The 27,547-nt window shown below is 39.9% G+C and overlaps 1 protein-coding gene across 3 annotated transcripts in view; it reads left to right on the top strand.

The window, feature by feature from the left end:
- Window positions 1–4,752: 4,752 nt before the first annotated feature.
- Window positions 4,753–27,547, top strand: part of slc6a9 (solute carrier family 6 member 9) — an 87,297-nt gene continuing 64,502 nt past the window's right edge. The window contains exons 1-2 of one of the 3 annotated variants that reach the window (XM_082512632.1): window positions 4,753–4,770; window positions 20,877–21,182. In XM_082512632.1, coding sequence (XP_082368758.1) covers window positions 21,153–21,182 — 30 coding nt within the window. In that variant the 5' untranslated portion in view covers window positions 4,753–4,770; window positions 20,877–21,152. Of the gene's footprint in view, window positions 4,771–5,184; window positions 5,685–14,457; window positions 14,765–20,876; window positions 21,183–27,547 lie in introns of those variants that run through there. The other 2 variants (XM_082512630.1, XM_082512631.1) reach the window with 2 other exon arrangements.

Here is a 27,547-nt window from a genome sequence, read left to right as displayed (position 1 = left end):
AAAAAAATTCTGCTGCCACACTAGGTTGAGATATGAGAAATGGGCTATAAAACATCCCTCTGTCTTAGGATGTAAACATAAGAGGAATTTATGACATAGAGGCTAATTTGCACAAATAAGAATTAGAAATGGCACAATACCACTTTTTTTTTATGTCCGACACTGATACCGATATCATGAAATTGGATATCTGCCAATACCGATATGAATCCGATATAGTCTATTTTATAATCAATAAAAATGTTTTGTTTTTTTGTTTTTTTTTAAATATCTCGCTGCATTTTGTTTACTCAAGCTTAAAGAGACAAAACACAAGTGTAATAGCTATGCTATTACACTTGTATGCAAAAATACACTGCACCCAAAATATTTTGCAGCAATACTGATCTTTTTATTTAAACCTTTAGGAGAACTTTAAATCTTAGTATTTAAAAAGTAATTTAAAATGCAATTTTATACTGATTTCAAAAACTCTTTGGTTCTGAAAAAAGAAGTGCAATATCAGCACAAAATGTTTATATTCAACAAGTTCAAAAAAACAAGTTGTAGACTGGACCCTTTTATACTTAAAGCTTAACATAAATAGACATCCAGAGTGGAAAGCAGTGCAAATAAATGAGAAAACAGCTTCATGACACTCATCTTTTATCAAGATGGATGTCAGTGTAAGCTGTTTCTATCACATTTAACCTGAGACTGAATTTTGTGTAATTTCTATACAAAACTTAACACAAGTATGAAAAAAAAGTGTTTTTCATAGGTTTTTTTTTCCTGAACCACAAAACTGTTTAGCCTGCAGCACTTTTTTTTTCAAAGTATAACTTGAGTCTATCCATTGTATGGTCAGACTTAGCAACAACAACGCACAGACCTCCGAGCTCCATATATCGGTTGTTAAGATTAACATCAGAATGCTTTAAAAACATTCAGAGATGAACTTAAACACTTGCTTTACTTCTCTGGGATAGCTTGCATGGAGATGTAACGCTGGTTTGGCAGCACGTAGCGAGGCTCCAGGTGCTTTCAGTGTGAAAGCAATATCCCCAATATCCGATCCAGTAATTTAGGTCAGGATCGGACAGATACTCTATATCAGATTGGTCCATCCCTAATAAGAATTCAGGTGAATCTCCAAACTTTGCCATGCCCATAAGTGAGACCAAAGTTTGAGCTACACTAAGGTTAGAAGCTACTTTACCGTTGCTTTGGTAGTGACCAAAATAGTGACTTTGCAATGTACCCCATACAGAAACAGTGTGAGAAGCTCAGACACCCAGAAGGAGCTCAAAGTAGCTGTGGGCATCCATTGCAGATCCCAGATAAAAGACTTCTATCATTGTTTTTTGGGGGCATGTCAAACTCGATAGAGATTGACTGGTAAACTCACAGAACACCCACAGAAAGTGCTGAAAATATTCATCGTGAGAGGGATGGGTGGGTAACCTTCGGTCTGCTGTTACCATGATCCAACATTGTATAAGTGGAAGAAAGTTAATGAACTGATGAATGAATTTAATTATAAACAGAATCCCATAACCTACAGCAAAAAAAAGGACCATTTACTTAATGATACACTGCGAGGGTGCTCTTATAACTGTATAAATCTAATAAAGAAAGATATGCTCAAAAGGAGCAATGTATGGTGTTGCAAGTCCTCATGTTTTGAAATAAACGATCATGTATTTAAAGTCAGTCTCACTAATTATAGGTTCGTTTTTCAAACATGAGTCAACAATATTATGTATTGAGCCACTCTGTAACACAACTCCTTGCTAGTTCACTTTAGTGGAATATTTTCATTCTGTGTGAGTGTTGTCAAGGAGGTTAAACTATGTATACATCTCTGGCTTTGTTTATCTAACCCAAGGGATTCTGGGCCTTGTCAACTGTCACTAGGTCAGAAGTCACTACCCATCTACAAATGCTAGGCAGGAAATGGTTGATAATGGTAATGAATTCAAATTTTTGACTACTTAATCTTATGTCACCTTTAGTTACACTTTGCCTGAAATTATTGAAGCAGTGAAAAAGTTGTAAGTCACTTATTTTTGTATTTTCTGAAAACATCCTTTTTGACAGGGTTTCCTTTCAGACATGCCATTCCTTAAACACTTAGATGCTATCTTTTGGGGTCAAAGGTCATGAGAAGACTCATCCTTCTGCACCATTCAGTCGAAATAACTTTCAGTTTTAACTAGTTGAAAAACAGCTTAGTTTTACTTACTTTTCAAAGTGACTCACAAAAAAAAAAAATGTCTAAATCTATTTTGTGCATTCTATTTGTCAGCTGAAAAAACTGCACTGTAGAAATCAATGAATATTTAGTGGCTGTACTGAGGTCGTAAAACCGCACTAGGCAGTATGTTTACAGTGGCAAATTCACAAAATCACATAACTAGATAATTGATAAATAAAATCAACATTAAATTAACCCATTAGTGCAGTTCATGAAATATCCAGATAAATATTGTCACTCATCGACACTTTCTAAACGCTTCATACATACATATACATACATATACATACATATACACACATATATATACACACACACACACGCACACACACACACACACATACACATATATATATATATACACACATATATATATACACACATATATATATATATATACACACACACACACACACACACACACACACACACACACACACACACACACACACACACATATATATATATATATATATATATATATATATATATATATATATAAAATGGCACTCTGCACGATTCCAGTTTCTTTTTTAAAAGTAACAGACAATAGAAATGCTTTAAATGTCCTGACATAACTTTTTTCCCCATTCTTAACATATGTAACCGGTTTTATTTTAAGCTATGTAACAACCATTTCTATGGAAGGCGTGTTTCTTTACAGCAAAAAAAATAACTTCAAAAGCACATTAGACCAAAGAAATTTGAGGAACTGTGATAGACAAGAAATGGAACAGAAAAGTTTCCTCTTGTAACATCTTGTAGAGTTTTATGTAAGTTCCTGTTGCAGAATTATAGCCTCTTATTGTAAAGTACGCTGCCCCTAAAAAAAGAAGCACAAAGCAAGAAGTCTCTCTTTCCTCCTCTTTCGGTTTGAGTGATTTCACACGTGTTTGCATCGACAGGTTACTAGATTTATTTCTAAGAACCTTTTTAGTCGATAGACAAAACATATTTTCTAATGCATGTTTAAAGTACGTCTTGAGTAATGAGTCCAAAATTGTTTGTACTTAAATACAAAGTGTCCAGTACTATTCAAATGGGCTTTAGAGATTGGTGATATTAAGTGAGTGACAAAAATTGTGCTATCCTTGTCCACATTACATACAGATCTACATAGTATAGATTTAAAAATATTTACATCTCTAGGCTAAAGACATGAAGGCTAATTGAATTCAGGAGTTAGCAAGCCTCAAGTCTAATTCACACATCACACCTGCTGATTGAACCATATCTTCCAAAAATCTATTTTACAAGGCTCATGATCATAGAGCTGAAAAGTCTCAAAGATAGAAATGCATAGAATATGTAATATAGACTCAAAACACACAACTGAATGTTTAGCAGAACAGGCCACCAGAGCAGAGCAGACCAAATCTGCAAATGTATCAGATCACAATTTACAAATGGAGAAAATCAATAACTTCATGTACAGTACTGTGCAAAAGTCTTGCACTCACTGCCATTTAAAAAAATATTTTGCAAGGACAATGGGAAATAAGTACAGCAATTTTTCAAAACTTCTTACAAGATACATGGAAATACAGTGTATACGGTAGAAACTGTTTGTATAATTCTAGCACGGCTGAAAGACTAGATTTTGTATGACCACCTTTATTCTTTAACAAAGCCTGAAGTCTCTTTGGCTGGTTTTCTTATAATTTCTTTAAGTGGTCTTCAGGAATAGTTTTTCAGGCTCTTGTGAATAATTCAGTGTTAGGTGGCTTCCTCTGAAACGGGTTAGGCACAAAGCAGTCAGCATTGAAAGAAAAATTATTGAAACCTTCAAAAACCTGAAGAACTACTGCTCAAAAGTACTTGGAAAAAAATGCATAATAAAATGTGTTTCCTTGGACGCAAATTATAAAGAAATGAGGGGTCGTCCAGTACTTTACTTTTTCTTGATATTGCAAGACTGAAAAGAATATTTTTTGTAATATTATCAGTACATTGTTGATATGCAATAGATGTTCATATATTTATATATTCTTATGGGTATATATGTGTATTGTTTATTTCCATAGGTTTAAGGTTTATGTCCATAGTGCTCATTCAGCAATTTGATTTTCTGGAAGAAATATAAAGATAAATGAAATTGTCAACTTCAAACTTATCTTTAACTTTACCCAAGAGCCAGCTGAGGTAACTGAGTTGCTTAGAGGTTGTCAAAGCCCACAGAGATTATTCCACAATCCTATTTTGTTATACATTAAAAGAAAAACTTCCGAATCCCCATAATTGCCATATTATTAATTTCTAGATTATATAGTGTTGAAAGAAAGAAAAATGTAAGCATCTATTTGTGGATCCATTTGCTTTCATACCTTTATTGGCATTATAGATAGACATTATTATACGGCGTTCAACATGAACACCTTCACCAAAATGTTGTTTACCACCCCGACTGTAGGAAAACCCTCACCTCCCTCCTCTCACTCCAGCCTCTGACCAGCACCATGCCGGCGTGCCTGCTTTCTCCTCGGCGTTAAACCTAACGAGCCTCCAATCTGATCTCTCCAGAAGCAAGGTAGAAGGTAAAGCCCATATCTGCATGCCATTCAAAAAAACCCTCCGGAGTATTATCATTCATTCTTCAGCTGCGTCTTATCATCCGCCACACACCCATCATGTTTTCTGTGGACGCCCAGAAGCTTCATTCTATCAGCAGTGGCTTACTGCACTACACAGCCTATAGGCTACCGCACCTGTCTGGGGCATCGCATGGACTCATTACCTCTGCCTTTATTGGGCTCAATTCGCTTCTTCATCAGAGCACACTAACCCATACCGGACATACAAAATGTCAGAAAACACGCACATGCGGTGAGTCACAATCACACTGATCTGCGAGAGGAACCGCTGCAGTGTAACAAAAGAGAAAGCGTTCAGCACACCGCTGAACACGTGTAGCTTCACTAATTATGCATTATGTAGAGGGGGAGGGGGTGACAGGCACCTACATCGTGTCACAGCAGTTTAAATGCTCCCGTAGTAATCTACAATGTTTCCATGGCACCCAAGTTTGGCTTCTAGTCACCATATAAGGGCTTGTATTCATATATAGAAAAGGCACGTGCTGTTCGGGATCGATACTTAAACGCGTAATTGGTGAGTGTCTGAAGGTGGCCATGCACTACAGTGAGCAGATACAGGGTAGCACCGCCAAACTGACGCAGTAACCCGCATCAATAAGAGCCTCTGACAGGTCTGTTCAGTCAGTGTGCCCCACATGGTCGCCGATTTTGGAGTAAAGCGAAAGAAAGAAAAAAAGGAGGAGCTGCTGTTGGCCAGGCGGTGACAGACGCCGGGGGGTGGACGACAAAACCAAGGTGATGCAACTTCCAATAAGCCAAAACTGGCGGAAAAACTTGTACACAGTGCAGAGTGCGACCAGGTGGCAGGATCACCTCTACACGGCCAGATCTCCTAACGACCGGCAAAAGAAAAAGTAGGTTGTGTTTCAGTTTTTCACCTCAGTGGTCTTTTAACGCGGAGTCATTAAGGAGCAACTTTGTCTTTTACCTCGTTGCGCGTCGAGCGGCTGATGTTAAAGGGAGACAAAGCGTACAGCCGGCGGTCTCGGTTTGAAGTAAGGGTGATGATTGCTCTGGTAACTAAGTGATGTTGAGGAGCTGTTATTTTAACGGCAGCAGGGAACACGTGGCACTGCTTGTAAACCCTCCTTGTTACTACTTGAAGGGGGAAAGGGAGCATTTTGGGGGGGATGCTTGGAGATGATGTGGTGGTGGTGGTGTTTGGGGGCGGGATAAAGAAACTGAAGGGGGAGGAGGAGGGAGGGGGATTTCCGCGGTAGAATGTTCTTACGTCCTCTCCCCTTTCTTCCTGTCAGATACTTTGTCTCAAGGGTGAAAGGCTTGTATCACTAACAGAGACACTGTTGAATGAAATCAAACAAGCCCACGTTTGAACTACAGAAACTTAGTTGTAGCGATCTAACATGCTAGATAGGTTTAGAGTTGGCCTCAATCAGCAATTGTCCAACTTGATCAAACACATTTTTTTTGTTCTCATGCAATGACATTGCGGTGACATGGTTGTGGCCTTTGTCAAAGTGGGTGGGAATCAAGTGCAGCGGTCAGACTCTTTTCTTGGCACCGTCTTGATCATTCCTGACAGCTCTGTTGCTGCTATTCTTCCTTTCTTACTTTGATGCTGTCTACCATTACATATCTGAAAATTGCTTGTGCTCATAGTGAACTTCTTTGAAAACTTCACTTTTAGTTACATGATTTGTTATGTACCTTAAAGTGAATAACAAATTATGTACCTAAGGTAAGATGCCAATGTTACATTTATTTAATTCAAGTAATGGTTATTGAACTTCTAGTGTTATTACTGATGATAAATGCTGTAATGGTCTGAAAATCACAAAATTATGCATTATGCAAAATTATGCATTTTCTTGTTGTTGTTGTTGTTGTTGTTGTTGTTGTTATTATTATTATTATTATTATTATTATTATTATTATTATTATTATTATTATTATTAGTGGTAGCAGTAGTAGTATTTACAGAGAATTTCTATACAGAAAATTAAAAGTATCAAATCCCTGATGATGTTAATTGAGACAACTTTCAGTTTTACATAAACAAAGATAAACATCAAATAAAGAGTTGCTGTTTCATTGATGATAAAATGAATCATTGTGTCATCAATGGTGATTCTCTAGTTTTTCAATGCAGTCTAAGCTTCCCACTGATCAGTAAAGAATTAATGTGTTCTGTATGCTTCAAGTGCATCGTCACAACTTATTCAAATTGTTTGTTGGGCTGAATGATAAATGTGTAGTATGTCAACAGAGACTGTGCATGCATTAACAACAGTCCAGCCCACTATAAAAAGACATGCCACCCTTTTCCATTGAATCTTTACTCCCACAAAAGAGTACTTTTCTTTAACATTTTCTATTTGTTTTCCCGAGGCACTGCTCTCTAGGCCACATGGGTTCCTTTACCGTGATCACAAGTCCAGCCCTCCTTTGAGTGTTTTAAAAGCTAGTGAAAAGTAAATTACCAATAAGAGTGTTATTTCAACAATATAATGTGGTAATTTAACGCTAGAAAATGAAAATTAAGCTTTTCCAACTTTGTTATGTCTCCAACACATCCTCATAGCTAAATAACAATGTTTATAGGTAGTGACTACTGAACTGTCAAATCTAACCATTTACATGAAAAACATCAGTGAGTTGCTCTTGCTCACATGGTTTCATAATGCACTTCCTGACACACAGTCTCATTCTGTTAAAGAGTTCAGGTTTTCTACAAAACATGTGTGCATCTGAACAATCCAGGTTATACAAAGTGGAGAAGGGGTCTAGACAGGGCTGACAAACCTGTTTTGATAGCTTAATTAAGGACATTTAAACTTTAAAATGAATAGCTTTGTGTACTTAAGCTATTATTCAGTGGCTTACCTGCAAGTTTCTTGTTGAACATTGAAGGGGAAGTGGTAGTGTAGGAGGAAGCTCTAACATTTGCCAAGTGGTAAACCAGCTACCAATAGTTAACACGAGCCTTCATTTTTCCTACTTTATTAAATAGTTCATAAAGTTATAAGTGATAAAATTTGTTCCCCATCACCGGTTCTGTAAAGTTAAACCCTACCTGTAAGTTGTCACATTGGTTCCTTATGTTTTCATATATGAAAAGGAAATCCTACCCGTCTGGAATTGGAATGCCAACATCCAAAGAACAGTTTCAAAGTTAAATGCATTAGGCCTTGGTTGCTGGGGGCTTTCCATGAGTGTTTTTTTTTCTTCACTCGCCTCTTACCACTCTCCATGTGTTTATACACCACTCGGCATTTAATCATTAGTTATTATGAATTTCTCTTCCACAGTATGTGTTTTCTTCTGTCTCCTGCCCCTCATCCCCAGCTGGTCATGGCAGAGGGCTGCCTCTCCCTGAGCCTGGTTCTGCCAGATGTTTCTTCCTGTTGAAAGGGAGTTTTTCCTTCCTGCTGTCACCAATTGCTTGCTCATAGTGGGTTGTCTGATTGTTTAGGTTTTCTCTACTTGAGACAACAGTTGTTGTGATTTGGCACAATATGAATGAAATAGACAACATGAATTAAAGAAACTGTCAGCTGGATGTGGAAGTAGTTAAGTCTTAACACGTATGCCATAAAAAAGGTTATGATAATATGTCAATGCTCTGTTTTAAAAACATATTGTTGCTCACTTAATCTTTAACTAAATGGTAACTCTGGGGTTAAAAGTGTTGCAGAAGAACTGCATTGTAGTAGGTTATAAAAACTGAGCAGGGCTGGCTCCAAAAACTGGTTAGTTGCCGTGGTGATGTTGGTGCCTTTTTGGATGTTATCTGACAAACTGTGTGACAGCTTGAGAAGTCTGTGGTCCATTCATCTATGTTCACTCAATCATCATCCATGTTTCACCTTGTTACTTAATCATCAAGTTATAGAAAAACTGTATCCTTTGGCACTGATTATCAGTCCAGATGTCAGTCATGTGTCACAGAAGGGTTTCATGTGCTTTAAGGTATCTTGCAACACATTTGTCTATAGCTTTGAATACCTGTAACTGTGGAATTTTCCCATGGCTTGCATCAGACAGTTTTCACAGAATGCTCTCAGATATTTCAGTGTTATTTTTGTGAAGCGTTGGGTCGGACATGTCCAGATGTCTGGAATGCCCAGACAACTAGAGCAGAAGATGAGCTTTACGCACTGAAAGACATCAAGACAAAAACAAAAGAAAACTGAGCAAAGGTATGCAGAGAAGTAGCAACACAACATCAGCGGGTTAGCTGTGGTGTCACAGATCTCTGTAATTAATAGCTGTAATTGCAGCTGCTTTGAAGTAGGATCAAAATGAGTAATTGATGGTACCGTTAAGTAATGCATAAAAGCTTTCTGTTAAACTCCGCCCTAAAGTGGAGGAGATGACACTGGACTGGTTTAAAAGGGTGGATGGATTCTAGCCACAATATATGTTACCACCACTAGGGGGCACCGAAGTTCCTCTTTACTCTTGCTTTGTGGTATTTGTCCTCAAAGATCATGTCATGAAAAACATCAGGTGTTTTTTGTACAGAGCCCAAGTGGATCTGGTGCAAAAATAATCTGCAAGGAAATCAAAGGCAGCTCAAAGTGGGGGGGAAATTACTAATTATGGCGACCCTGCTTATGTCCTGCATTTTTTGCTGGACTGACATATTTTCACAAAATCCACAGCAAAAACCTGCATATTTTATTCAACTTCCAAAAGAATTTGACTTACTTTTCATTTTAAAGAAAAAATTCTTTCTGAAATGACAGCAACTGTAAATTTACACTGTTTTGGATTTTTTTCCACTCTTCTTTGCAGAATTTGTCCATGTTCGACAGGTTTTGAGCACAACTGGCTTGTTTATGCCAAAAAATCTCAGTTGAACTTGTGTCCAGATTATAACTGGGCCTGTTATGCCTTGGTTCACTGACATCTGACCTAAACTCTGTTAAGCTCGGTGATATCTGAGTCACGATGGCTTTAGTTTTTTTATCTCTTACTCATGAGCAGAGGGAGGCACAACTAGCATGAGGGATCTTAGTCTGTGGACCCCTGCCCTGGCTGGAATTTAAACGCTGACTTATTGTTCCAAAAAGAGTAATGCCACTACGCTATTCAGCTACTATTGGAAGTCCAAGGTGGTCACAATGGTAATAGGAGTGTTCGGAGCTGTAACCTCTAAAGCTTCATTCGAGACACAACATCAAAGGTCTCTGTGCTAAGAAGAACTCAGATACACAGAACCCCCAAACTCTTACTCAAAAATGCTGATGTAACAATACAAATTTTTGCAGCTGATAAGACATCAAATCAAGCAATAAAGTTTCATCAAAGGATATACAGGGTGGGCCATTTATATGGATACACCGTAATAAAATGGGAATGGTTGGTGATATTAAAGCCCTGTTTGTGGCACATTGGTATATGTGAGGGGGCAAACTCCTCAAGATGGGTGGTGACCATGGTGGCATTTTAGAAGTCAGCCATCTTGGATACAACTTTTGTTTTTTCAATAGGAAGAGGGCCATGTGACACATCAAACTTATTGGTGATGTCACAAGAAAAACAATGGTGTGCTTGGTTTCAACGTAACTTTATTCTTTCATGAGTTATTTACAAGTTTCTGACCACTTATAAAATGTGTTCATTGTGCTGCCCATTGTGTTGGATTGTCAATGCAACCCTCTTCTCCCACTCTTCACACACTGATAGCAACACCGCAGGAGAAATGCCAGCACAGGCATCCAGTATCTGTAGTGTCAGGTGCTGCACATCTCGTATCTTCACACCATAGACAATTGCCTTCAGATGAACCCAAAGATATAAGTCTAAGGAGGTCAGATCAGGTGACCTTGGGGGCCATTCAACTTGGGGGCCCACGACGACCAATCCACTTTCCAAGAAACTGTTCATCTAGGAATGCTCGTACCTGGCACCCATAATGTGGTGGTGTACCATCTTGCTGGAAAAACTCAGGGAACATGCCAGCTTCAGTGCATAAAGAGGGAAACACATCATCATGTAGCAATTTCAAATATCCAGTGGCCTTGAGGTTTCCATTGATGAAGAATGGACCCACTATCGTTGTACCCCATATACCACACCAAACCATCACTTTTGTTGTTCCAACAGTCTTGGAGGGATCCACCCAATGTGGGTTAGTGTCAGACCAATAGCGGTGGTTTTGTTTGTTAACTTCACCATTCACATAAAAGTTTACCTCATCACTGAACAAAATCTTCTGCGTGAACTGAGGGTCCTGTTCCAATTTTTGTTTTGCCCATTCTGCAAATTCTGTGCGCCGATCTGGGTCATCCTCGTTGAGATGCTACAGTAGCTGGAGTTTGTAAGGGTGCCATTTGTGAGTAGCTAATATCCGCCGAAGGGATGTTCGACTAATGCCACTCTCCAGTGACATGCAGCGAGTGCTACGCTGTGGGCTCTTGCTGAATGAAGCTAGGACAGCCACTGATCTTTCTTCATTAGTGACAGTTTTCTTGCGTCCACATTTTGGCAAATCCAACACTGAACCAGTTTCACGAAACTTAGCAAGCAGTTTGCTAACTGTAGCATGGGAGATGGGTGGTCTCGTAGGATGTCTTCCATTGAAATCTGCTGCAATGACCCGGTTACTGCGTTCACCAGATATCAACACAATTTCGATCCGCTCCTCACGTGTTAACCTGTTCAACATGTCGATGGCTGTGAACAAAGAGAAACTTGTAAATAACTCATGAAAGAATAAAGTTACATTGAAACCAAGCACACCATTGTTTTTCTTGTGACATTACCAATAAGTTTGATGTGTCACATGGCCCTCTTCCTATTGACAAAACAAAAGTTGTATCCAAGATGGCCGACTTCTAAATGGTCACCACCCATCTTGAGGAGTTTGCCCCCTCACATATACTAATGTGCCACAAACAGGGCTTTAATATCACCAACCATTCCCATGTTATTACGGTGTATCCATATAAATGGCCAACCCTGTATATTTCATCCACTCATGAGGGATCAACAAAGACTTACTGTTTTTGCACTAATGTTTGAGGGGTTTTCCAGGAATGGTGATGCTATTTTCAGAGAACTTGATGGTCAGTAGGTAGGGCTTTACGATTATGACCAAAATGATTATTTTTGATCAATATAGAGATCATGATTATTTTAGTTTTGTTTTTTTTTTATTACACTTTCATGTAAGGATAACACTGCTTTCAGACTCATGTTGCGCAACATTCCTAATAATGTAAAACCTTTTCGCCTAAAAAATAAAAATAAAAAAAAATAAAAAACCCTTCTTATTCATCTAAATTTAGTGCAGCTTGTAGAAGAAATATAACAAATAGAAAGATGTTTCAAGGCTTATCACAAATTAATTCAACAGGGCTTTCACCTTTATACTGTGCTGTGTTCCTGTTCATTAATGCATGTTTGCAAGTGAGTTGTTTATTCACCTGGCCTCAGTGCATCTCCTACAATCAAAATGTAAAATATTTACCTTCATTCATTCAGGAGTCAGACTAAAGCACTTTTTGAAGCACTTTTTACGCTGGGAAGTAGTAGAGACTGAGTTTATTTATTATCATAAACTGCTTGAGATGTACAATCACAAGGAGTCCCAACATATAGTTACTGTATGACAAAACACAGTTGACAGAGTAAGTAAGGATGGCTACAGTTGCTACAAATATCTCTACACCAATAAACACACAGATGACGCAAGAAGAGATACAAACTGAAAATTCAGAAAATGACAACTCAGAGGCAGGAGTTCAAGTTGTATCAGCAGTATAATGCAGTTGTTTCCGTCCTTGACGCAGTTTCCATTTCAGCATTGCGTTCTTATCTTTTAGTATGATGCCAGGTCTCTCTTGGAAATGACATTTTTAATCTCAGTGAGATTTTTTTTTTTTTTTTACCTGGATAAATAAAGGACTAATAAAAAATAGTATAGTAAAAGTAACAGCCATTCCTCCAATCCTTAAACGCTGTGGCCGCTCCACCATTTTCCACCTCCCAGCACACACAGCATTCCATAGAGGTCTGGGAACTGAGGACACCGCTTGCTGGAGCTTTGGGAGGGGAATGTTTTCCTATTCTTGTCTGATAAAAGATCCTAGGTGCTCAATGGTTCTTCGTCTTTGTTATAATTATTGTTTCATGATAATCCAAATATTTTTAGCTGTGAAAGGCCTAGACTTCTGGCAGGCCAGTTCAGCACCCAGACTCTCCGACTCTGAAGCCATGCTGTTTTAATGGGTGCTGTATGGGGTTTAGCATTGTTTTGCTGAAGTATCCAAAGCCTTCGCTTAAAAAAAAAAAAAAAAAAAAGTAATTTGGATGAGAACGTGTTGCTCTAACACCTGCATATAACTTTCAGCATTAATTGTCAGTGGCTATCCACCAGATGTGTAGGCTGCCTATTCTACAGACTCTAATGCAGCGGTCTTAACCTTTGTTGCCCCGTGGACCGGTTTATGTCCGACAACATTGTCATGGACTGGCCTTTAAGGTGTCACGGATAAATACAACAAAATAAAACTAGTACCGGTACCAAGAAAAAGAAGATTAACAATAAAAACGATTTTAAAAAAAATAACAATAAAAAACCTGAAAACCATAAATTTCACACCCACCTCAACTCTCGCGGCCCGGTAAAATTCGACCAGTCCATGGCCCGGGGATTGGGGACCGCTGCTCTAATGTACGTCCATACCATTAGAGATTCAGGCTATTAAACTGAATACTGATAACAAGACAGATTGTCCCCGTCGTCCAGAGGATGTGGCCTCTGTTTCAAATAGAGATGGCACGATGCCACTTTTTTATGTCCGATACCGATACCGATATCATAAATTTGGATATCTGCCGATACCGATATGAATCCGATATAGTGTTTTTTAATCAACAAAACTGTTTTTTAAATATCTTGCTGCATTTTGTATAAGTTCATACTCAAGTTTAAAACAACAACTACACTAAAGCTATTCTGTTATACCTGTATGCAAAAAAAAAAAAAATTTCCTAGTTCAGCAATACTGATCAATCTAATAAACTTAAACCTACACCATCCTCCCTATTCTGGTATTTTAAAGAGTACTTAGCATAAATATTAAGCAACCTAACTAATAGGGTTCCAACTCCCAGCAACAACAAAAATAAATAAATAAAAAATAGGGAACCACCCCTCACGCTCCACCTCATGATGCTTAATCGACGTAATCAACCTTAATTTGATGCAGTGTGAAAAAAAAAAAAATGCACAGAAATCAATTATTTTTCAAGAAATATTAAATAGATTCAACATCTTTCTTCAACAAAATTGCAGACTGCACAGATGGTACCTTCCCAAAGGAAAAAGTACTATAGCTTACTAGGGTGTGTGTGTGTGTGTGTGTGTGTGTGTGTATATGTATGTATGTATGTATGTATATATATATATATATATATATATATATATATATATATATATATATATATATATATATATATATATATATATATATATATATTAATGCCCTATTAGCCCCCCTCGCTAAACTTTGCTAGATCCGCCCCTGCTCAGTTACAGCCGTCAGCTACGTAGAAAAGATCCTCGAGTAGAAAGTAATATTAAATAAATTCTAACAACAGCTGATCAAGCTTAAACGTGCTGCTGTTGTTCAGCCGCTGGTTTCCTCTTTCTGGTGCAAAATAGGCCAAAAGCAAACTAGAGACACGGACTCGCGACAGAAAAGCCGATCAGCTGATCGTTAAGCAGTTTCATGATTGAAGTAGCAGCAGGAGAGGCAGTCGTTTGTTAAGCTTAACGCAGGAATGCTTTACAAACATTCAGAGATGGACTTACACACTTGCTTTACTTCTCTCGGGATAACTTTGTCGGAGATGAAATGCCGGGTTGCTAGCGAAGCTCCAAATGCTATCCAGACCACCGACAGGTCCCGCATGCCACAGCCGCTCTATCACGTGATGCATACTGCTCCGACGTGCTAACGTTCTGAGGTGAGTTACGGCATGTTGCAAGTTTTGTGAGGTGCTTTCGTGATATTTAATGGATCGGATTACATTTTTTAGTTTTCTCCGATATCCGATCCAGTAATTTAGGTCAGTATCGGACCGATACCGATACGTAATATCGGATCGGTCCATCTCTAGTTTCAAATTTTAATTCATCTGACCACAGAACCGTTTTCCGGTTTTTCTTCAGTCCATTTTAGATGACCTTTGACCCAGCGAAGATAGCAGTGTCTCAGGATCATGTTCACATATGGCTTCTTCTTTGCATGTTAGAGCTTTAACCTGTGTTTGTGGGTGGCACTGTGAACTATGTTCACAAACAATGAAGCGAAAGTGTTCCTGAGCCCATGCAGTGATTTCAGTCATCATGTTTGTTTGTTTGTTTATTAAATGCAGTGCCACCTGAGGGTGCAGAGATCATGAACATTCAATACTGATTTTTGGCATTACCTCTTGCACACCAAGATTTCTCCAGATTACCCAAATCCTTTGATGCAGACATGTATGCTAATGATGAGATATTTTAAAGTCCTCACAATCAAGGGAATTAGAGAAAGGGGCATAAAATTTATACTTTACTGTACTGGAATAAGTGTACCTTAAAGACACTTAATAGATCACAGTAATTAGAGTGATATTTAATTACCCACTGATACAACCTTTCTCATATGACATGAGATCATGTGAGCATTTTCTTTTGTGGCATATGTCTGTAAAGCGATGTGTATTTGTGGTCCTTTAAATCGTTATTATCTCTGGGCCAAAGTCTCCATTCCATTAAGATAAGAGAGGTCAGGCCCTCTTCAGGTATGTATATGCCTGTGTGTGTTTTTATTGTACCAGCTGCTTCTCACTGATTGTCGTCAGAAAAGGTTTTCTCTGCTATCTGCATTTCTATATTTAGCACTAATTTTACCTGTTGTCTTGGCAGGAGATTTGCTCCTATTGATGATATGTTTCTGTGTTTTTGCAGCAGTCTCCTTCCACTCAAACTAGTGTGCAACAGCAGACGATATAATTTAAATGCCACAATACAGAAATAATAAATCACGTTGTGTGCTTCACAAATCCCATATCTTCTCATTCCCAATGCCATTGCCTTATTGTGAGAATCCCTATTTTTTTTTTTTTTTTTTCTGCAGTCCACAAGTAATGCATAGTTTGCTGGCTCGATTTACTGGATGCTGAACAAAGGCCCAAGCATAGTTACCGCTGTTTTGAGTACCCTCACAATGTCTTAGTTGTGAGGAACAGACTGCCTGCTATGACAAAACGGAGCTTGTGGAGCTCCAATCATTCTGCTGCATATTGACTTTATTGAAAGTAAACACGGCCGATTTGCAAAAATATGATGCATTCTAAACAATAATAATGGGTGCTGTTTTGTCTTAAATCCACTGCGTTGTACGTCGTGTCTCACAGTGCTACAGTGTAGATGTGTACAAATCAAGTACAGGTTGTGTGACTGTTTCACGCAGGAGGCTGGTGGTGCATCTGTCTGGTAAATAAAGGAAAGTAATTCATGAGCTCTTCTTGGATCCACCTTAGCTCTTTTATTTGCTGAAGCGATGGCTCAGCAAAAATGTAATTACAACAAACTATCTGTCATTTGTGAACCTCGTTCCTTCCAATTCTTTGACTCAGCAGGCCGTTTTATCCCCAGATCAATGGGGCCCCAACAAAAAAAGAAAACTGCCTATGCATAGTGTTTAATGTGTAACTATCCAGGGCCATCATGGCTTTTTCCCCCCACCTTGATAAACAGCATAATTCTAATGCAGCATTTAGGATAAGTGGATTAACTTTGAAATATATTAACTACATTTTCTTTTGCTTTGTGAGTTTGATGGAATTAACTTGAAAGCAAAGAGCAAACCCTGAGCCTTGACTTTTGAACCCTCTTTATTATTACTCACTTGTTATTTTGCCATGACCTCTGTCATAAGTCGTCTGTCACTTTTATGAACTTATTTAAATTTAAAGATATGGAAAGTCAAGAGGTCATAAATCAAGGCAAGGAGAGGCCCAGAGTGTCGGGTTTTGTTTGAGAAGGATTTTGTCCCAACCCAACGCTTTAAGGCAAACTATATATTGCACAGTTTCAGGCAGCCTCCTACTCTTTTACATTTGGGGATTCACAATGAAATCCAGATTCTTTTTCTTATATTGTTAATCATGTTAGCTATCTTAGTTTCATGTATTAGCATGCATTTGTTTTCAACATAAAAGTAGTGCATGTACTTGGGCACAAGTGTGAAAATCTTTGATTTTTCTCTAATCTTTGCAAAAAAAGAAACGTTGGACTTCATCCTCTGACAGCAAAAATGCTGAGGTATTTTATTCTGGACTGGAGAGACGGGCTGACACTGCTACTCACCAGGGTCTTGTAGTTGCCGTCGCTGAAAAGTGTCCATCCTCAGCTTCTACCTCTATTAACTACTTATTAATTTACTCATGTTTTCATTGATTAAAGACTCTACTCACGCAATAATATGAACACAAAAAAACTCTATTAGAACTGAAAAGTAGCCTTGTAAAAAATCGAATAAGACTTTTAATTTTGTAAGTACTCGCTCAGGAGTTTGACCCAAATGCAGAGCTGAGCAGGAGGATGCTTCTGAGGGTCTGTTTGGGGCCCAGCGTTGAAGACCAAGCAGTTCAGGAGGCTGGCCCGCAGGTGGGCAGCGGCATCAGAGGGACCTCTCCAGAGGTGGCCAGAAGTGGTGACTGAGGTGTTCTGGGGGCTATATCGCCACTTCTGGCCAGGTGGCCAGTGATGGAGACGAAGACCCTCTAGAGGCTGGCATTTACGAATGAGGGTGACCCCCTCATGGCAGGATACTAACAACAGAGGCAGGGACCATCTGAAGTCCAGTATTGGTCAAAGAGACCTTCTGGAGGCCAAACAGATGATCAGCAGATGACTCTCAACAAAGGAGACTGTCAGGTGGATGAGCTGGAAGCCGCTCACAAAAGAGTCATCCTGGCTCAATCTTAGTCTGTTCAGACTCGGGGTCAAACAACACAATTCCCTTGGGCTCAGATTCTGGAAGCTGGGGCTGCACAGTGCACACAGTCTCCTCTGGCTGGGATTGTGCAGGGCACACAGTCTGCACTGGCTCGGGATCTGGCAGCTCCTGCTCAGGCTTCGGATACACTAGAGGCTCGGGACAAATGAAAGTCACCAGCTGAGGCACAGTCTCGGAGGCATCCTGCACAGACTCTGGATTATCCACATAATCTGGAGTAGCACAAACTACCCAGTTAGTCTGGATCTGAACATCTTGTTTCTTTTGGGCGGTGAATGCAGAAAACCATTATCCATGGAGCCTGGCTACCTAACAGAAGAACTCCTCTAATGTAAACAGGTTGTGTCTGCTGGGGCTGTGCCTGGTCAGACCATACTGTCACTGTCTGTAGGTCCTGAAGACTATGTGAAGTTGAGGACCCAAAATGCAGGCTGGTTTCTACAAAAGGGAAACAGTTTATTTGATAGAGGCCAAAATGCAAAATATAAAATGATTTTAAGAAATTAAGTATAAACAAAACTATAACTTGGAACAAAGCTCAATTGCAAAAATAGGAAAACCTGAGAATGTAAACCTTGAGAAATCAACCAGGAACCATGTATTGGAAACCGACAAACAAACTAAGAGCTGTTGATCTGTATGGCCATGCATACAGATCAGTTTGAATGGTACTGAAACAGCTTTTACAGATAATTCTGTGCCAGAAATGATCTCTTTTTATGTTTTATAAAGTTGACCCCTTTTTATTCTGCAGGCTTTTGATTCTTTTGCTCTTTATAGTAACTTCCTATGCATTTCTTCATACAACATCTCAGTACTGTAGACTCGGATTGTGATATGTCGAACTCTTAGAGAGTGTTCTTTATTTGGACTTGATGTTGTGATGCATCCTGCAAACAACTCCTGACCTGTTTAATTTATGAAGAAATAACTAAACAATAGCACTCACCTGCTCACGAAATGGCTTTTCAGTCAACTTTCCAATTACTTTTGGAGTGCTGTAATTCCTAAACCCTCCCTCTAATTTGGTCGTGAATAACCTCAAATTAAAAATGTCAGTGTGCACAATAAGCTCATATTCATCATTATAACTGATTTTTTTTTTTTTTTTTAATATTCCTTAGATGTCCAAGTAATTTTACATACAAGGGTGGAAGAAATGAGAGGTAACCAGAGGCTGAGGAGCTCATTCTTACCGGGTTTATCATTAATGCTGTGTAAGCAGTCTGCTCTGAAAATACTTTGCATCATCCTTGGCCTTTTGTGGTGTAGTCGGGGCACGTATTAGTGTTCAGTCTGCAGCCTGTCTTTTTACTAAGGGAAATGTTTAAATTCTCTAAAGAGCCAACGTCGTCCAAACCAAAAACGTTTTGTTTTTTTATCTTCAAGATTCACCTCCTGAGCCCCTCTTGCCAAGCTCATTGGTTATGGATATTTCTGCTTTTTTTCCCCTCACAAGCAACTTAGTGGTGAATGGGGCAGGAAATAACATAATTCTCATTCTCAGTTAATCCATTAATCCGCTCCTCTGTGGAAAGTAATATAAAGTTCAAAACCAGAAAACACTTCATGTAAAAAAAAATAAAAAAAAATAAAAAAAAAGTTCTCACATTTACAATAATCAGACGGTTTTTGGCATTTTTTTTTTTTTATTGATAAGATTACTTCATGTTAGGGACAAGGCGGTACCGTGGGACATTATGCAGTCTGTGCTTGGAAGCTACTTACCTCACAAGGGCCAACAGACACGTCAGGTTTCAGAGTAAGTTGGACGTAACCTCTTGCTGACACGCCTCCCTGGATTGCCCAATAGGCTTGGCTCAACTCTTACCTTATGTACATACATTACCCAGCCAGTGAGAAGGAGCCAGAGCACGGTGATTTGATCAAAGACTTCAGCCTTTGTGTCAGTGAGTTTCTCACGGCCGAGCTGCTAGCCCTTTTCCTCACGTACAAGGTTGTGTTTTGGTTGTGTGGTTTTTCTCTATTCAGACATCATATTGTGGATGGTAAGGATCCGTTTTTAACCTCGTTTTGTTTCTTCCCATCTTTTTATCAGTGAGCATCATGATGCGTATGATGGTTGACCCCAGGGGGAGGCATTTTTTTCCAGTCCCTGTAGGCTCCCGTGTATGTGACATGTGTACATGTGTGGGGGATTTTTTTTTTTTTTTTTTTTTAATGCCTGTAACAGTAAAGAGTGGCTATATTTGGCCACCTTTTCTCTCCTTTTTTCACGAGCGCTTTTAGTATACTGAAGTTTTTTTTTTTATTCCCTGAGCCAAATAAAGGGAGACATACTTCAGATTTGAGGGATGTCTAGTTTATATCTGTTTGTGTTTTGGACTGTTGGAGAAATATAAGCTGCTGGGAAGACTGGCTTTTTCAGGTTTGGTAGACCAAATCAGTAATTAATTCATGAGCAGAAACAGCTGCAGATGAATCTGTAGCTGTAGTATTTATTGGTGTATATCTATTATAAACTACTGTTGATGTTGTTTGCTCTCAACATGCGTGCAGGGATGCAGTGAAAGGTAAGTGCCCAGATGCACATTTCAGAAACTTTTCAATCCAAAGTATTTTCGGCCACTTTTCTTCAAGATCCAGGCTGAGTGTTCTTTTCCCAGTCTGGCTTCCATACAGCAGTAGTCAGTGGGCAGTCTAAACGTTTCCCTAACAGTTAATCTCTTTACACAAAAGGGCACTTTGTTATGGCAGCTGCTTTGCTTAAAAAAAAAAAAAAAAAGCAAATCTGTCACTACATGTTTTCTGAATTGTTTGCCTGCATCCTCACTAACTGACGCTTTACCAGTTACATTCCCACCTTTTCTTTAACTCTCACCATAAACAGTTGATGTGTGGTTTTAAAAATTTTGACCTCAGAGCAGGTCATGTACTAAGACTGACAAACTGTTTTGAACATGGCCAAAGGGGACAAGAAACTAAAAAAAAAGTGTTGCTTTGCCTCCCCCCCTATTCCCCACTTACCCTACCCCTTTCTCCCCCCCAACTCCTGTTCTCCCTCCACCCCTCTCTGCCTGTCACGTGTTCTTTTCACAGCATAGAAAAGTTTCTGGATTAGGGCAGAATTAGCACAAAGCAGCGACGCCACTTCAGCTACACTTGCAAGCAGCACAGAAGAAGGGGGGACAGAGACGGAGAGAGCGACGCGACGGGGGTGAAGACGCTCCAGCGAACCTCGACCACCTCAGAAAACTCCAAACTTTGCTGGGCGAGAGGCAGACGAGTCCATCCCAGACACAGGGAGAGAGAGAGCGCGCGCGCGCGAGAGAGAGAGAGAGAGGCAGGGGATCTTTGCCGACGAGGTCCTAAAGGATGGAAGAGAAGCAGTTTGCTGGGATCCTGGTAAGTTTCATTTTTGTTCAGTAAACACGTGTGCGCACACTCGTGTTTTTTTTAAAAGCAGTAACATGCGGATGCAAACACATCTCAGCTGTAGGCCGCTGGTGGGATGCAGCTGCTGGACCACCAGTTGAGTCACCCTCTGGCTCCCCTTTGGAGGCCAGGTGGTTTGGCTTCATTTCACTAGGGGATCATTCACAGGACTCTAACCTGTTATGTGTTCAAAAGTAGGCTGTTGTGCTCATACTTTCCTACTTTTTCTCCCGTTTTTATGTTGAAATTTGTAACCTGGGATTAGGATTCACAGGTTTTTCGCTGAGTAAAAAAAAAAAAAAACGGCCGCAGTTTCCCCACCAGGGTGATTATCCTGTCGGTGTTTATGTGCAGGAGACGGAGCTGTCACCCCCTGCTGTTCACAATGGCACTGCTTAACTACACATTAGCAACTAAACACGGTCCCAAAAGCCCCCAAAGTTCATTTGCAGGCATAGAAGCTCTCCTCTCAGCACACTCTCACCAGCTATCTGATCTCTGCAAGAGCTGAAAACAGTAAAAGTGGATTCACTTTTTTTTGTTTTGTTTTGTTTTTGGAGAGGAGGTGGCTGCTGATAAAACATGAGGCCAAGAGGTAAATGTGTCAGTGTCAGGCCTACACTGTTGGGGAAGCTTTAAATAGAGGTTTGGCATCATTGGCAGTCCGGTCACCTCTCCTTCCGTCTCTCTCTCTCTCTCTGGCTTTCTCCCTTTAGTCCGTCTTGAGACGGCGATAACTGCGCTCCAACTCTCATCTGACATTCTTGCCTGTTTGAAGCCTTGCTTTCCTCCCCGCTGACATTTTTTTCTCTCTCTGTCTCTCTCACTGCCGCATCCTTTTAAGATGTATATCCCCGCTAAAATGCAAACACACCGTCTGAAGTTAAGAGGGCGCCGTTATCAGCGTCTCTCCCGCACAAACATTTGAAGGTGCTTGGAGGATGGAGATATAATTTTGTATTTTTTTTGGCTTTCAAAAATTGTTTGTTTGTGTTGGAGAGTTTACAGCTCAGTGACAGATAGCCAGTCAGTTGTTTGATTGCTTTGGCACTGCCGGGTATTTGTGGGGGGGGAAGAAAACCAAAAAGTTCTGTGTGTTTGGCTGTAGCTCAACAGGAGATTTTTAAATGATTGTGTCAAGAGGTAGATGTGAATACTCTTGGCTACATGTGCCTGCATTTAACTGAGATGTAAGTGGCACTCTGTGGCCACTAGGAAGTTACAGACCTCACGCACACAGCAGGCAAGTATAGAGGAAACAACTGAAGTATCAATCAAGTGTTTCTGTAGTTACTCCTCGCAGCCAGCAGCGGTTTGAAGGCTAATAATAATAAAGTAAAGTGAATGGATCAATTCAGGATATTGTACTGTTTCAGTGCAGGCTTTAGCTATTCATCTCACCTGAGAGAAGTTAAAATTCTATCATTTGTAATCTTTAAACTGAATTTTGTCGACCCAAAGCGTTTGAAGCCATTCTGCTGTACTGCTCAGTGAGTGCTTTACTTAAACTGCTTCTTTATGATGATTTAACACATTGAAAAGCGTAATGGAGGCACAGAGCTGCAGGTAGATCGTACGCCACCTGCAGCAGTGATGGCAGACAGCAGCTAACACACACACACACACACACACAGTTTCTCATGGCTGGGATTGTTGTCTTCAGCATTTGTGGACAGTGATGCCAATTGTGTCTTAGAGATGGCAACAATAGATAAGTGTGTGTGTATCTTGCTCTCCCATCGCCAACTGTCACTTGTGTTTTTTCCCTCCCTCCCTCCCTCTCCTTGAGCTCTTTTTTTTTTCCGTCTCTCCGTGTTAGACCATGTTCTCATCCAGAAGATGATTTTGAATTTATGCAGTTATTTATCATGTGACTCAGTCTATTCATCTTTGCCTCTATTCAGAGGGCGGAAATGGTCTTTCCTCCTTCATCGTTTGATTCCACTCAGCAATACCCGTTTTTGAATTGTCTGGTTAAATTTATTTATGCAGGTCCAGGTGGTTGGTGGATGGACCAGTCACCGTAAATCTCAGGACACACAAGGCGCTCGCTTCCTGCTACTGCTTGGCTCGGCTGGTAGCCTTCTGCCGGGACTCTTTCTGTTTCAAACTTTACTCCCTTGCTCTTTCACAGCGGTCAAAAGGGAGCCCCGTCTCCTCAATCTTCCTGCGTTGTCTTTGACTGCCCTGGAAGTTACCACTTCCACTGAGCGGATGAGCAGATGGTGCCCTGCCACAAGGTTTTGTCACATGGATAGCTGTCTCTTTGTCTTTACTCCTTAAAGCGTCTGCTGTTAAGATGTATGTATGTGGATGTGAGAGTAGGGAGGGGAAGGAGGAGGAGTTGGACTGAGGTTTTGCTTATATTTTCTGCTGGGCGCTGTATTGATATGTCTGGCCGTGCTGGGCCAGAGCTGGCCCTCCATCACCATCAAGGCCAAAGGAGGAGGAAAAGGTCAGCGAGGACTGGCTCCTGATCAGAGTTTAATGTTGGCAAGCCTTTAAGAGTTTGCTTGTTACTTTTCGTCCATAATTGCTGAGACATTTGGACTTGGGAGGGATTATCAGTGATTCTAAGTTCAGTTTCTCAAATCCTGACATTCTTACATGATAAGAATTTGTGTTTCCCTCAAAACTGAAACTTTCTGGCACTCTGTGATAAGATGATGTTAAGTCCTTAATGTCAAATTGTTTGTTGCAGCAGATTCTTGAAGCTACAATGTGCTCTCAATGCAATTGTCAAGAGATTTCTTTTTTTTAAATGCTATTTTTCATCCATGTTTAGTTTAAGTTACGAAGTAACCAAAAACTACAGAACATAAAGGAGTGATTTCCAGGTTACAACAATGCCTCCCACGTTTGTGCATTTAAGGATGCACATGCACAGGTTCAAACAAAGGGTTTTACCTTCTGACAAAACTTAAAAAACAGAAAAATAAGGCAATGAAAAACTGCATGAAATTAGATGCAATGCTACCCCGAATCATACAAGACATATTAGTTACATATACAAAGAAATGTGTTTGAATGCTGCTAATTTGCAACATTTTATAGACTGTAATTCCTATTAGTGTGGGATGTGGACAGTAGCACAGAAGGTCCTTGGAACAAGTTATTTCCTGATCCACTGCATTCTTTACACAGATTTATACTGCCAGTAATGTAAAAAGTTGGCCTACACAGTTATATACGCATACATACAGTTGGCATGTACAGTTACTCATTTAATCAGTCATGCAACAAAAGTTATGTCACTTTATTATACAGGAATGTGTTTTTCTCTGTGCCCCCTGAGTGGTGTGTGTGTGTGTGTGTGTGTGTGTGTGTGTGTGTGTGTGTGTGTGTGTGTGTGTGTGTGTGTGTGTGTGTGAGAGAGAGAGTCTGTTTCTCACTATGTTTGTGCGCGCGCCATTTCCCAGGGGTTGTGAGGCTAATGTGTGCTATAGGCTGTGAAGTGGAAACTAAATGGAAAGAAATAGTGGGACCCACAGCCATAACCTCCCTGAGGTCAGGATACACACAAACACACACGCATGCCTCCACGCACACACGAGGCACTGACACAGTTTAGAATACCACATAAACATATTTTAGATATGTGAGCAAGCGCTCAGATATGAAACTCGTTACCACCACCTGGATAAATACAGATGCACACCCACAAACAATCTGGGTATTTGTACATACTGACACACGCAGAACAAAACTCACACATCCAGTCTTTATGGCTCTTCTCTGTGTGTGGAGTAAAGGCCGACCAGGCTGTGACTTTTGGTCTGAAAGTAATAAATGCAAGCCCAGAGGATATATTTGGGAGTTAGCAGGGATGTGCTGAGCCTTTTAAAGAAGTGTTTCTTTTTTTTCCTGGCACATCACTTTGTTAATAGCCCTGCTTCATGTGCCTGAGCCTGTGAATGTTGCTAAATGTTGTTTTTTCTTGTAGTTTCCGCCCCATGGAGCTGCCTTTTGTGAGTACAATGTTGACCATGTGCGCCGCATACTCCTCATACACTTATTACAGGTGAAACAGCCTCTCTCCTTCTTTTTCTCCACTTATGTAAGAAACATATTGAGTTGCCAGTCAGCCGGTTTAGTTAACAGCAGTGCTCAGCAACCATGTTGACTGCCTTTGGGGCGAAGGGCCAACAAACAGATGTGAACTAAGAGAGACTGATCTCTGAAGGCAGGTCGGGGTGGAGGAGAAGTCAGACATAATTTCTGTTTTTGATTTCACTCCACCCTCCAACTGATCGGCTGAATGAGGACTGGGAGGGAAAAAAATAAATACAAGCATCCGCACGGGTCACAGGCGGCGCCCAGATTCAGCTGCTGTGGCGAACATACAATTGAGCAACAAGGGCCGCAAATGCCAAACACGTCCACTGCTGGGCACTCTTGAAAAGGTAACCCACCACCAACCAACCTCCTATGTATGTTCACACACACATAGCAGAGAGGGGGGAAAAGGGGACTCCATTGTGTTTCAGAGCTTTTTAGATTTCGTTTGGAAAAAACCACTCAGGCTGAAAATTTCGTATTCTGATTTTCTTCCTCTCCACTTCTTCCACTTTTTCTTTCTGCTCCTTCAATAGATCCCACTCCCTCCCACTGCACAAAAGGGACGAGCAAGTTAAAAAGCAGGGACTTAACACTTTTTTCCATTTTTATCCTCTGTAGTCAGTGAAATTATGGACAGGTTTGTGACATTGTGTCTGCACAGCAGAGCCCCTAAATTTCCCCCCTTTTTCTTTGAGCGTTATTATCACTTTCTGCAGTTTCCATCAAAACCTTTTTTTCTAAGGCCTTTTCACAACCATATTTAGGTAATTTGTTGCGCTTGAACCCAACCTGACCCCCCAAGGGGGGTCTTTTCTGCATGGCCCTCTAATGCGTGGTTCCACCCCTCTGCACTTTTCTTCATTTCTTTGTTTCCCCCTCTCTTTACCCCTTTTCATGGGATGGAATCTATAGTATCATTGGGTGCATTCCATCACTGCCATCTGTGTTAGCCATGATGTCACCAGTGGGATGGATGGTGGATGGCTGGTTTGTATTGTCAACATATAGAAAGTACCGTATAAAGATTTAAAATATCACATATTTTAACATATCAGAGCAAAGATATAAAATGTCCCTTTTGACCTCTGACCGCTACCTGAAGGTCAACAGAATGATTTGAAGGTCAAAGTGATAATAATGCCATGTAGAGCTTTTTAAAACTATGTTTCTTTCTTCTTTTGTTTCTATTGACAACATATATTGATACAGCGAATGATATATGGGGACGCTAAATATCCCGTCACTTCAGCCCTCTGACCTCTTCAAGGTCAAATAAGGTCAAACCTTCATAAAATGTCTTTTACCTTAAAAACTATGTTTAAAATTCTAATGCCTTTTGTTTGGATTGGCAACATTAACGAAATGATAATGTATAGGAGGTATTCTGAATATCCCGTTATAGTTTGAATCCAAATATCATGTCACATCTGACCCTAAAATCTGTTACATCAATAAAGAAAGTATTGTTAAGAGAAAGAGTCTAGTCAGTCTGATATCCTGTAGTATAATAATAAATAAATAATAAATAAATGCTCAATTTACTCATATGCAGTTATTTACAAATCAATACCTATTATTCATTATCTGTTCATACATAATGTTGTGTAATTATCATCTGTCATGCTGCTGTTATCCGTTTTTTTGTTTGTTTGTTTTTTACTGCACAAAATACAATACTGTTCCCTTAAAAGTAAATGCTGAAGCACTCCGAGAAGATTGCGCTCTCGGAGTGCTTCTTGCTTAGTATCTGTATCAGGTTGTCCTAATGGCTCCCTGAAAAGTCTTAAATGGATACAAAATGCTGCACAGAGAGTACTAATGAGGACTAGAGAGAGGGAGAGAGACAGGTCCTTTTTCTCCCATACTTGCCTCTCTTATTGGCTCCCCGTTAAATCAAGAATTGACTTTAAAATCCTTCTCCTTGCATACAAAGTCCTGAATGAACAGCTCCCAGTTTAGCTTTAGGAGTCAGACACCATCTTTGCCTTAAGATTAGGCTTAATCAGTCCTTTTTGGTAAGGCTTTTTAGTTGAAGCTTGATCACTTGACCCTAAATCATCTCGAAGTTATACTGCAATAGGCTCTGAAGGAACATTCTCTTCTCCTGCACTTCCCTCTCATTCCTCCAAATATGTTCATCTTCCACTACTACATGTTATCAAACAGCAGATGAATCCTGTCTGAACCTGCTTGCTTGTGCTGGAGGTTTCTTCCTGTTAAAAGGGGGTTCTTCGTTCCCGTTGTCGTTAAGCGCTTGCTCATAGGGGACTGTCAAA

Source organism: Aulonocara stuartgranti (genome assembly GCF_965226115.1).
Source record: "Aulonocara stuartgranti genome assembly, chromosome: 18".
Lineage (NCBI taxonomy): Eukaryota > Metazoa > Chordata > Actinopteri > Cichliformes > Cichlidae > Aulonocara > Aulonocara stuartgranti.
This window is presented reverse-complemented; position numbering and strand designations above follow the sequence as displayed.